Raw genomic sequence first — 13,137 nt, 5'->3', positions numbered from 1 at the left:
ACGGTGGTCCCTGAGTGGGTATCCTTCTGCTCTCTAAGGTATGTTGATCAGCATGAAACTGGTACTCACCAGAGCATCTATGAGGACCTCGGCTCCCTCTTCACTTTCATGGAGCGTATCTATATCAGTCAGTTCTTGAAGCAGATCCACCACAGCTATGGACACATGTGGGAGGTATTAAGGATTGCCAACATCATAAGTGAGACCTTGTTTCTTGCCCTAATACCACAGATCTGTTCCTGGCCCAGCCTGCTCAGGCGCCAGGACCAAAATAGCAAGGGGCAGGTCTAGATCAGGGCAGGGGAGAGGCAGGCACTGCCATGGCTGCCCCGTCCTTAAGAACACCAAAGCTACCAAAACCAGGGGTAATACGGGGACATTGTGATGTGCCTGTTGTGTCTGGCGATTTCACTGCTCTTGGTGCTATTTTTCTACCCCCAGATGTTTAAACCAAAGCCTCAAGAACTCATACAGCCGATTGCCCACCCTCTGACACTGCAGCGACTGCCGAGACTGAGCGAGAGCACAGAGAAATGCATTAAAATAGTGCGACTTGCACACCCTTACTAACTCAATGTGGCGTGCACCCCGCTAACAAGGCCATGATGCCAGACCCCTTCTGCCTGGACTCTCCAATTAGGGGCATGCTCCTGGAACCGCATGCCCCACAGGAACAGCAAAGATCCTGCCAGCCCAATTTCCACTCATTAACACGGGCTGCATAACACATGGCTCCCTTGACTGCTGCACCGCTCTCTAGTACAGCCAGATATATTCCAGCTCATTAGACCCACTCTCCTATTCTCTCAGACACACTGATCAATCCTGCCCAATACCCACTGGGGCAGAACGGGAAAGCTAGTTTTCGAGATGTCCTACATATTTGTTTCCTGATGGTTCTCTAAAAGAGCAACCTCCCGATTTCCTCGTTTGTGTATTTGCTCGTGGGCACAAGCAAGAAGAAAGGGCCTTCCACAGATCCCCTTCTGCGTTTCATCCAGGCAACGACCTGATCTACCAGATTCAGGAAAACCTGCAATAAAACTGCCAATTTCCTTCCAAAGCCAGCTCACGGGCAGGCCCTGCCAAACGCCGCTGGCAGCAGGCAGCGCTCCTCGTCTAGGAGGCAGCGCTCCAGAAGCGAGCCGACACTTGCTCCCCACCATGAAGATTTAGGCACACGTTTCTAGACGGCTGTCAGCGCAGGCAGGGCCCTGCTGAGGCCCACGATTAGCTGGGCTGACACAGAAACACAGAGATGCCTGGAAACAGGTCAGGCCCTGCTCTTTTGAAGACAAGAGCCAGCTTCTGAAGTGCCCAAGGGACTTAAGAACCGGAGCCTCCTTGAAAGTCAGGCTTGGCTTCCTGGAGATGCTTTTGAAAATTTCATCCGTCCCCTTTAGCACCGAGGCAGGCGTCAGAACTGGAAACCTTTATCCAGGGAGTACTTTCAGCATTGCCGGAGAAGCCTGGCTTCCCCCAGGCTACGCTGCAGCCGTGCAGCAATCCCTCTAGTGGACAGCCGGCAATTCGGTTTCCATGGCACTTCTAGCCACGGGGCCTCTACCCAGGCTGCCAACAAAAACACTGGCTACCCCAGCAAACGCGGGCCAGGAAAAGGTTGCTCTCCTCATTTCACTGATTTAAAGTCAGATCTGCCTGTCATCCTGCGCTCGCACCTTTGGCATTCGCTCAGCGGAAGAGCCACTGGTTTTACCGATAAGCAAATCACTTGGGATTACGCACCCGTACCTCCCCGCCTGCTCTCTGCACAGGCCTTCCAGGGATTTAGCTTAAATCAAGTGTAGGCACCGATCTGCTTAGCACTGCCTTTGGGAACATTACTGTACACGCTTCTGCCGCTTAGCTGGACTAAAGGCCCTGGGAAACATGCATTTAAAGCCCTGTTTCTTCGAGGTCTAGGTACTTTATTTTATCCGTTTCTGATTTTTTTTTTTTTTTGCCTTGGCAATAACACAGCATTCAAGGAAGGCATTAATGCAGACTGTGCTCCACTTCCCACACAGCTGAACACACTTCAGCGCGGTCTGTAACAAGAAATACATTTTCTCCCAGGGTTACAGCTCACAGGCCAAATTTCTGCCCCCCAAATTAATTGACAGACACGTAGCAAACCTTTTAAAAAAAGGAGGAGCTAGCAGTGGAAATACTGACAAGCCCGCAACAGCAACTGTGACCTCAGGACACGGTTTTTCATAGCTGGAAGGACAAAACAAGCTGTATTCCCATACGCTCCGGCTCTTAGGTCACTGTGAGCTCGCCCTCCGATCCCAATCAAAATCCCCACGGCCTATGTTTTCCCTGCGAATGACAAATTTCAGATAACCTTTCAGTGCTGCGAACACTTTACACACAAAGCCTGCAGTCTCTGGTGAAGGTATAAAATATTAAACTGCGATACCCATGAAACTGGTTATGCACGGAAGGCGTTTCCAGCTGTACAACAGTAAATTGTTAACAACCATTTACTTGAGAATAATTTCCATTATAGATCACAGATAAGACAAGCGGCAGTGTTTGCTGTTTTGCAGGCATCAGCATTCTACAAGATCAAGGTTACGTTAGACGCAAGTCAAAATATCCAACCCTGTAAATAATGCCCCTTATGGAAACTGCAGTGTAATGAGATATTTTTAAGTATGTTTTTATATTCTAATCACTGTATCTTCTTGCAGCGACTGAATCGCTGCTCCCTAGCAGCAACTGCAAGGAAAAATGCTAAAAAGAAAAACAAATGGGCAGTCTTCAGCCTGACTACAGATTGCAATTTCATGGCACTTCTAACCTGTGGATCTCAGCTGCTGACAAAAAGGAGTCAAATGTGGTTCCATTAACGGTGGGAAAAGACAGAGAGATTAAGTGACTGGCCCAAGGTCATACAGCAAGCAACAAAAGGCCCTGTTTGGCGGGCTCCCAATCCAATGCTCTTCCCAGGGGACATTGCAGCCCTATTAATTGGGAGTAGGACACACAACACAAATGCTCTCTCCAAAACGGAGAGGAAGAGGAGGGGGTCAGTACACTTCAGGAGTGTTCGGGTTTAATGTAATGTAGATTCTATGGAAAAACGAACAGAATTTCACCAGAGGGAAACGTGGTTATAGCAATGATGGTCCAGGCACTGTGTGAGAGGTGAGGGATTTGGGGGGTTATCTTTTACTGGACCATCTACAGACCTGGGCAAGATACTGGCCAACTATCTCACGTCATGTCTGCATACAAGCTGAGGGGCAAATATCACGACCGCTTCAGTTCAGAACAGGCAAACAGGCATTAGACAGTGGATGCAGATCAAAACTGAGGTGCCTGAAAGAGGTTTTGGGGGTGGAACAGCATGAGTGGCAGCAGGTTGGGTCAGGTACAAGGGCAAAGCCAATGCCTGGAAGGGGAGCCCAGGGTTTGCTTCTCTGTGTTTACAACTGCCCTTGCATGAGTACCCAAAAGCGAGTTTTAAAAGAAGATGAGAATTAAACAAATTATTCAAACCTGCATTAAAAATGGGGCAGGAAAGCTAAGAGCACTGAAAAACTCCGGAAAAATCTACTTGGCTAAAGAGGGTTCCAGGTGAGCAGAAGGAGACGAAGCTTGGAGGAGTGGAAGGGAAGAGAATGACATGAGCAGCCACTTGTGAAAAGGGAGAAGAGGAGACGACAGCACAGCCCTCCCGCGAGAGGCTGAACACAAAAGGATATCGGTGTTGTCGTGGCCCAGAAGCCCCAGGAGGGACTGCACAGCATTCAGCTCCACCAGCAGGTGATACAGGTCTGGCATGGTCGCAATCACATGCATTTCCTGAATGATGTCATTTAAATCCAGTTCAGACTCCATAAACCTGCAGACAGAGGCACAGCACAATTCATTAGCAGAAAAACAGGCAAAAAGCACACGGATGGGCTTCCCAGGGGGACAAAGCATTTGCACTAGCCCCCCACAAAGAGCCATTCACCCAGACACAATGCCGGTGCATCACTTCCAACCAGCTCTGCTCACGCTGTCACAAGGTCAGTCGCTGGATCCAGATCTCACTGCAAATGTTTTGAGGGTCCTGTGCAATCCGTGCACATTAGCCCGACAAGAATTTTAGAAGACTGCTCCCTATCCCATCTCGCTAGTTATATATTTTAGTTTAAGAAAAAAAAAAAAAGCATACAGGATAGGTGCAGCTGCTCGGCAAGACTGACAGCTAGAACCCTGCATAAACGAGTAATGGGGCTGAACTCTCCATCTCAACAGAACTGCGTTTCACAAGACATCTAATGCCAAGGTCTCCAGAGAGAGCTCTTTTCCCGATTTGCCTTGTATGTATTAGTACATCGGTTCTTTTAGCCCCCAACAAAGTACGTAAAGAGGATATGAGTGCTTGAGGCAGAGAGACCAAAAACCCAGACAGAGACCCCGTTAGGGAAAATCACTTTCAGCAGTATCTGCCTTTCAGAGAAGACTGTCTTTTGGGCATCTGACAGTGCGCTTCACCAGTGGGAGAAAGGACCGTGCCAGAGAGCAGGCAGCAACGTGGTACCAAGCACCAGCACCCTGCATCAGGACTATAGCCAACTGAGAAGGGGCCACAGGCTTTGTCTGCCACATCAGAATACATCTTTGGCTTCACACCAGCCAAACTCCTCTTCCCCACCACCATGGAAGAGGACACAACAGCAGCAACTGGCACAATTCAAATATGACAAGAAATGGCAGGTGAGGAATGGGTGCTGCCACTGCAGCGGAAAGATCCCAGCACAAGAGCTCCCAAAAACCTGGGGAGGAGGGAACGCGCAGTGTTCAAAATACTGCAGGTCTGGGGACACACTTCTGGGGGAGCCTGTGGTTAGCTGATCTGACCCTCCCGTTCTGCTGAGTGCAGCGAGTGCTGGCAGTTCCCACAATGCGAGGCAGGATTCCCTCCACGTGCAAATGTCAGCTGCATGGAGAAGAAAGGAAGGGGCAAATTACTGCATCAAAACATGATGGAGAATTTATTCGTTTGGAAAATAACGCCCTCAAATTCACACACAAATGTTCACCCTCCAAAACTCTTGCCATATGCAAGGAGGGTTTTACTCTGTCAGTGCATGTGGTGATAAGTCAAAGTGATGGGTCATTGGAGGGAGACAGCATCATGGGCAAAACAGAGGGGAAAGAGGTAACAATGAAGAGAAATGGAAGACAAGAAATGCGAGATCCAAAGGAAAACAATGCTATGACTGTACAAGGAGCAACAGTCTCAAGTTACAGCAAGGCAAGTTTTAGGAAAAACTCTCACGAGGAGGGTGGTGAAGCACTGGAAGGGGTTACCCAGAGAGGGGGTGCAGTCTCCATCCTTGGAGGTGTTTAAGACACAGCTAGACAAAGCCCTGGCTGGGATGATGTAGTTGGGGCTGGTCCTGCTTGGAGCAGGGGGAGGTCACAACCAGTCCAACCGAGGTCCCTTCCACCCTCGTTGTCTGCGATTCTACGATGGGAACACTTTACAGAGGGATAGTTGCAGCAGACGGACAACGACTTGTAGGAAAGCAGTGGAGACTAATGTAAAGGACAAGTAGGAGGGGAAGCAAGGGAAACAGTATATTTTACAGAAAGTTTGCTTTATCCAATCATTTGAAAGTCGGCCAGCAGTAGGCCTGCACAGTTTTAGAGAAGGTAACAAATCTGTCACCATCCTGGTAGCAAACAAGGCCAGGACACCTCCTGACCTGGGAGCAGCTGAGCAGGTGGCACTTCTGCAATCAGGCCTCACAGTCAGATGTCTAAGAAAGGCCTGAGGAGACCATTCTAAGCTCCCATTTTTTTTTGAATCTGCGCCCCCACAACAGATAAACAACAGACAATACATTTTAGATTATTAAAACATCTATCACAATTTTAAAGCATCATGAACACAGCAAGGAAATTAATATAGTTTTAAATAAAACAGAACTGCCCTCCCAATTCCTTGCTCTTTTCCTTTTCGGGCTGCAATTGCCAATGATGGCTTTTGGCAGCGCACCTGCTACTAGAAGCACTTTCCAGAATACTCATTTTTTAAAATTAAATTATCTTTAATATTTCAAATAAAGTTTATGAGTAATGTCTGGTAAGTGCCTTTACTCCCATGAACCTTCCTCCCACTAAAAGGGATAAGATATCTACAGTTCAGAAAGGCTGAGGCTGGAGAGAAGGGGCGAGCAGCTAGGCAGAGGAACCGAGTAGGGCCTTACTTCTCTGGGTTGTCTGGGAATTTGATCCGCAGCTCTTGGTTTTTGTAAGACCTCTTCTCAAAAGTAAGAATCATCTTCTTCACTGAGCTTTCATCCAGCGGTTCCTCCTAGTCAAGGGGGGAAAAAAAAACACCTCAGAGCTTAATCCTTCAAAGATGGCTACAAGAGCAACCTGGCAAGACACAAGAGAGTAATGAGCGGAGCATGCTGGCTGGGGCCAGCCTGGGCCCAGATCAAGACACGATACAGCAATGTAATGAATAACAGGTCCTGGAGGAAGCTCTGTGGAAGTCTCGCTGGAGAACATTTTCAGATTAAAAAGTCAAGTTAGCGAGATGTGTTTCCATGAGGCCTGTGTATACGTGAGAGCATCTGCTCCGCACCTGAAATGTTTCCTAGCGGCACTGATGTGAACTGCGGTCCAAGGAAGTGACCTTGAAGGTCTGGCACCACCAGGTACAGCGGAGGCAGGCTGCCTGGAGGGGGCCACTCTTGGCAGAGAGGAGCAGGGCACTCGCACACCCTGCCGCAAAGACTCTCCGATCCTAGCCAGTCAACTGGGCATTTGCTTCTGTCCATTCATCCTCAGGCTCAAACGCTAGGGAAATCCTGCATTATCTGTCTCAGGCATCAGCAGCAGCAGCAGCGGCAATAGCTCAACATCAGAAACTAAAGGGAGATTTCAGGGAGATGAATGCTGGCAATGCTGTACATGAAGGACAATGATATTTTACAAACCCACGTGACTGCAGCAGTGAATATCACTTGCTTTCCATCAAACAGGACAGAGGTAGCAGGAAGCAAATAGCTCCAGGATTCATAGCAATCTGCACGTCACATTTATAAAGTGATCTTTTCCTTGCCCTTTGGCAGAAGGGCCTGTCCTGTATCGGATTCCTGTCTCCTGGGCTTGAAATCATTTACCCTTGACAGCTGCTACCCCACTCCGCTGACCCAAGCCCTTTCGTCTGTAGAAGGATGTTTGCTCATTTGCTGCTGCTGCCGCAGACCTCGCGAGGGGAGGGCGGCTGAAGCTGTGTGGCTGTGAGTACTGACGAGAGTAATGGATTTAGAAAACTAATTAGAAGCCTGAGGCTTTTTCCCCCCTCAGAAATCTGAGGAGAAGAGTCAAGCTGTTTCAGACTAAAAGAGATATTATTTGCAAACGTTCCCTCCACACCTGCACAGAAGTATTTTTAGCTCTCCCCTCCCTTCCAGAAAAGCCAGCTTTGGATTCAGACAACTCTACAGCACCTTCTTCTTCCCTTGAAAGTCCCAGGGTGAAAACCCCTCTGCTTTGAACAGACGCTGCTGCCCTTGGCAGACAACCCCTCCCTGCAGAGCATCGGCAACCAACCTCCTCCTCCTCCTCCTCTCCCTCTTTGTCCATTATCTGAAGGAGTTTCTTCTTCTCATCGTCAGCTTCCTCCAAAGCCGCGACATCCTCCTCCCGATGCCGAGTGCGCTCCCGCGAGCCGACTTGCTTCCGCCGGGCTTTGATCTCCTCCTCTTCCTCGTCGCGGGGTCTTTTCGTCCCCCTGTTGGGCTAAGGTGAGAGAAACAGCATGTGGGAACAGAGCGAGCGACTCGAGAAGGTTTGCCCCTGGGGGTGGCTTGCATCCCGATGACAGAGCTTGCTTGTTTTGCACGCAGCTGATCAGAATTGCAGATCTGCCTACAATACATTCACCCGCTTGGAAAACTGGAAGGGAAATTAATTCAATTCACAGAACTAGATGAATGGCACCGGCAGGAGCTGTGACAATGTCCTACCTGCTTTGACCCTCCAACAACAACCACAGCAAATATCTGCATCATGAAAAAAGCCGCCGGTACTTCAAATCTGAGCGCTGGCCAGAGCAACCCGACCCTGGGGTTGTGAAACAAACTGATTGCAAGTCCTTGGTTCCCAGAGGCGATCTCTCATGAGCAAATTCCCATGTACCTTCATGTTTTACAGGTAAAGGCCAATTCATTAAAGTGTCCAGTGCTGCACACACACCCCACAGCTCTCCCAGCTCAGATCCCAATTCTTCTGTGTACCCTAATACCACCCCCCAAAGACCAGGGGAGTCTGGGGACACAACGAATGCAGATTAGGCCCTGCATCTGCACACCAAGCGCAGTACTGTTATTCAGTGCAGCTCTGCAGAAGATGGACCCCCCATCCTAGGCAGAACATGTGCACACTAGGGGTTGCTTGCGATTGCTTGTTTTCATCCACCGTTTGTAGTCACTAGGCAAAATTAAAGATGAAAGATAACCTGCCAAGAACAAGAAAGAACATGCACTCCTTCCTCATTTAAGGTGCATCTGGAAAGCCCCAAAGGGCTTGTTGTTGGGACTTCTTGCCTTGGCAAAAAGAGAAATATTAAAATGAATCTCCCCTGTCTTTTGCAGGACAAGGAAATGGGAATAAAACCTCTCCACTTTATGCTGAAGAACCGCAGCGGGTTCTGCTCCTAATTGTTTTAACTGGTGGCCGGCATTAACAAAAAATGGCTTTTAAAGGGAAGCAAAAATCCCTTCGCCGTCCAGCTGCTCTAGTGCGGGTTGCACGGACTAAGGAAACAAACACCCTGCGAGTTCGTCTCTCAGCCACGATCTTTCATGCTGAGCGGAGGAGGAAAAGCCTAACATTTTATTACACCACAGCAAGCTAACATCTGCTCTCAACGCGCCCCCCCCCCGGCCTTCGTCAGCCATCCAAAGGCACAGTGAGGAAGGCGCAGATCTGCTTTGCGGTCGTTATCTGCCACCTCGAATGTCACATGCCACTTCCAAGAACATGGCAGCTGCTGCCGCGCTGCAAGCCCGACTCTTCTGGAATCACAAATCATCAGCGGCGGAGAGGGAAGGGGCGAGAGCGCTGCTCCTGCCAGGTCCCCAGAGAGCACTGGCTTCAAAGCGGGCCTCTGCAGCTCCCCAGCTGGCGAGGAGCTCCAGCCCCCGGGAAGGGGATGCTCATTCTTCCCGGCTCAGAAGGCAAGACCTGCTGAGACTCCGATTACAAGGAGCGCGCCACCACAGACCAGCTCAGAGGCAAAGCCAGGGAGCAGCTCATTTCTTTTCATTCAGTCCTGTATATACCAGTGAAAGACGAGTCAGTGCGAGCACGCCTGCCGACACAGCGCGCACGCGGGCACTGGAGCAGGCCTGCGCAGGAGCCGGCTTTGCTTTTTAGATGAACATAAAAGCAGCCCAACTAGGGGCTGCTTTAGACTGCACTGGTTTAAACTAAACCGGTTTAAACTAAACTGGTTTAGTTTAAACCAGTGCAAACTGCACTGCTTGGATGGGCTGCAAAATCCAGGTTGGCAGAGCTTCAACGTGAGAGACGGCAGCACGGTGCTGGCAAGCGCTAAGCCCTGGCGTCCTGCCAGCTGCGTTCAGCACGCTACTCAACGCTATACTCCCCCGCCGCTCCGCCCGCGGCCAGCGTCGCCCCGCAGCCCGCGGGCCGCGTTACGCGCCAGGTTTAGAGCCGAGGTTCCCTCCGTCCCCATCAGCATGTCAACAGCTGCTGAAGTGACAAACGCGTGTACGCCGCTGTAGACCATTCTGGCATCCGCAGGACTGGATGCTATTTATTTTTTTAATTTAAAAAGCAAAAAAAAACCAAAAAAGCATGCCCTTACATGTCTTCAGGGCACGGTAACGGCTTACAACGCCGCACGGATCAACTTAGGAACAACATATTGTCTCCAGCAGACAGTAATTCGAACGCTCCCCTAGCAATTAGCAACACTCAGCGTAAAACCAAAATAAAGATGCTCTTCTCGCTAACACCGCCGCAGGGAGAAGCCGAGGTAAACAGATGTGCCGAGCACAAGCCCTAAATAGTCGCCCCCGGTGCTGTCCCACACAGAGGGAAGCATACCGATTCAACCGCCCCCTTCGCCCCCAAGGTTAAAGCTGAAATCGTAAGGGCAGAGCAGCTCCACTCATTCACACCAGCCCGGCAAGTGATTTCCAGGGATCCTGGTTCTCTCTGATTTAAAAAAATCCCCAATTTCTGGCTTTGAAAAAAAGGAATGCCAAACCCACATTTTTCCATGCTTAAAATGAAACACTGCTATATAGATAGATCAATATATTAGTGGCATTTCATTTTAAGCATGGAAAAATGTGAATTTGGGGTTACCTTTTTAAAAAAAAAAAAAAAATGAAAATTGGGGATCTTTTAAGTCAGAGAAAACCAGGATCCCTGGTGATTTCCATTGGAAATTGGGCCTGACTTCTAGAGCCCTGGAAGAGTTTGAGAAAAGACAGCTTTTGCTTCGTATGCCCCCCTGTATGTCTTACCCCAGACTTCAGGCTCTCATTTCTCTGCCTCTCATTTTTTTAAATTAAAAAAGCAACGAGACTGTGGCTGCAATGATGGGCTATGGCAGCCCGCGCTTTGTCAGATGCGAAGTAACGTACCATAGGAAGAAACCACCCCACCAGAACAAATTCTAAATTAAAACTCCACCATGAAACCAACTCCATTTCCTCTGAGCGTGCAATCTATATTATCAGCATTTACAATCTGCTTCAACCTCAATTATATTATCTTTTGGGGGGGGGGGAGGAGGGAAATAGGAATACATCTATAATATGTAATAAGAGTCATTATGATAAATTATGAAAACGCCTGGAGTGTAATTATTAATGCTGCCAACATATTTGCAACAGCACGTAATTGAATTCCCAGACAAACTTAGTTAAACAGGAGTTAAGGTTTAGCGCAGCATCAGTTACTGAAGGGGGGGAAACGTCTCGCTAAGCACACTGCGGTTATAAAAGGAGCAATAATAAAATCCAAGAAACCCAGAGCTGAAGTAAAATGCCTGGAGTTCTGCTCATTTAAAAGTATGAAGATGCAGAGTTGCAGCGGATTGACTGAGATCAGCAAGCCTTTATTTCAATTATTGATCTCAATCTCATTTTGCATTTGTCGTTTTCAGCTATTTTCTTAAAGAAAGGTTGATTCTTGCCAGCTGGTAACTGGTCACACGTTTCCAATTACAGATAGGCTTTATACTAAAATCAGTACTTTTGCTGACCAGGAACACAATATCTGTTTAAGCCATTATCCATCTTAACATACATTTATGCAGTGCTAAATATTGCACCTTTTACAACACCGCTCACGTGGTAAATAAAGGCTTTACTTCCTACAGAATGTTCTTTTTTTTAACTCATGAATTGTGATATGCTGCATTTAGATGGAAATTTAATTAAAAATACACAGGAACAAGAGTTTAAAACTGTTTATTCAGTTAAAAATCATAGCACGTGCTGCTTTATTAAAACATGTTTTTCATGTTTTAATAAACATGTGATTTGCTCCGAGTGTTTCTGCTCGCAGTCTCTGCCAAGAGGTTAGAATTAGTGTCCTGTATATTTAGAAACCCCCTCCCCCCCTTGACAAATCGGAAGAAGAAAACCAGCTTTCCTGCTGCTACCTCCCAGTCTGCAACTGAGCTGGCCCCAGAGCAGAACTGGCTCAAGAGCGGTGGAGACGAGGAGGCAGATCACTCCAAACAGCGACGTCTTCCCCGGCAGCAGTCTGACTTCCTTGAAACTTCAACCCAAGCTTTCAACACTTGCACTTTTAAAATTTAACTGAAATTCTTTTCCCCGGATTGAAATTTCCTCGTAGGAAATTTAGGCCTCACTGTAGATAAGCAATTTCAAATTTTAATTTTAACGATAGTTTGTTTTACAAAATGGGTTTCAGTGAAAAATCATTTTTTTCTAAAGCAGACCTTTGTCTGCTCTGTGCACAGTTATGATGCCCGGAGGATGGCGCCTCTGCCCGTGTAGCTGACATTCAACCTTCGCATTATATTATGGTTGCTCTCAAAACCGCGCAGGTCTGCTTTTTTAGATGCATCTTAAAAGCTATTCCATCCAGGAGATCTTATAACACCCTCCGCTCTCCTGTGAAGTATGAATTTTCATTTCCGCCTAGGAAAAATTTTACAATCTTTGTATTCTCCTATGCCTGAGGAAGGGCGAGCGTGACCAAAAGCTTGCAAATAAAGACTTTTTTTGCAAATATCTAGTTGGTGTAATAAAAGATATCACCTCTGCCACGAGCTCTGATTCTTAAAAACTGGGCATAAGACCAACAGCAGGGAGGACACTGCTCTGCACAAGCCTTGAATGGCACAGGGTACTGGGATACGTGGGGAGCAGCAAGACTATCCTTAATCCCCAAAACAGGGATTAAGAGCCTAGGTTAAAATTAAACACCTGTGTGATCCTAGATGTGTTCATTTCTGCAGTCCTACACTGCAATGTCGCTCTTAGGAGGTGATAAAGGGAACTACGGGGGATCTTAATGTCCATGTTGTTGCAAACCTATTTACCGTTTGCAGTCCCTCCACCAGGTTGCACCTGCCAGGCTGGGCAGTGTCCAGGCAGGTGGCAAACCACACGGCCTAACCGTGGGAAATGAAGGAACCTCTCAGGTTGGTTCCCGGTCCCCTGCCCTCTTACAAGTAAGCACGCTCACAATACTTCCTGCATCTTTTCTTCCCAGAGTTTTTTGTAGAGCTGTCCCTGTGCCCTCCCAAAGGGCCTGCAGGGATTCGAAAGGAGCACAGTGGCACTGAATGCACTTTTAGGGCTGACATCTGCCTGGGTCTCCTTGCAGATATGCGTTTCGGCATAACATTTTCCTGTTTTTTTCCAAAGCTTGTCTTTCCCTGGCCCTACCTGAAAGGCCCACAAAAAGACAAGGAAGAGCCAACATGGAAATAAAACAGTGAAATCAAACACACACAAAAATAAAGGAGCAGGGTGATAGGGGGTGATAAGACTTTCCTTCTTGCTACTTTCTTTGTTGCAGTTGTTTTTGGGAACAGCCAAAAATTAAAGACATCTCAAGCCAAGAAGTGAGAGGGTCCAGAGGACAAAACCTCTTCAAAGG

General features: G+C 48.0%; 1 protein-coding gene across 1 annotated transcript in view; it reads right to left on the bottom strand.

Moving 5' to 3' along the window:
* Positions 1-8,166, bottom strand: part of CTNNBL1 (catenin beta like 1) — a 53,137-nt gene extending 44,971 nt beyond the window's left edge. The window contains exons 1-5 of the mRNA XM_006030518.3: positions 8,161-8,166; positions 7,573-7,761; positions 6,216-6,322; positions 3,714-3,853; positions 70-167 (exon numbers count right to left, since the gene is read on the bottom strand). Of these exons, the coding sequence (XP_006030580.1) occupies positions 70-167; positions 3,714-3,853; positions 6,216-6,322; positions 7,573-7,761; positions 8,161-8,166 (540 nt within the window). The remainder of the gene's footprint in view (positions 1-69; positions 168-3,713; positions 3,854-6,215; positions 6,323-7,572; positions 7,762-8,160) is intronic.
* Positions 8,167-13,137: the final 4,971 nt, after the last annotated feature.

The sequence above is a fragment of the Alligator sinensis genome, unplaced genomic scaffold (genome assembly GCF_000455745.1).
Source record: "Alligator sinensis unplaced genomic scaffold, ASM45574v1 scaffold1032_1, whole genome shotgun sequence".
NCBI lineage: Eukaryota > Metazoa > Chordata > Crocodylia > Alligatoridae > Alligator > Alligator sinensis.
Note: the sequence above shows the minus strand (reverse complement) of the source record. Positions and strands in the feature narration are given on the sequence as shown.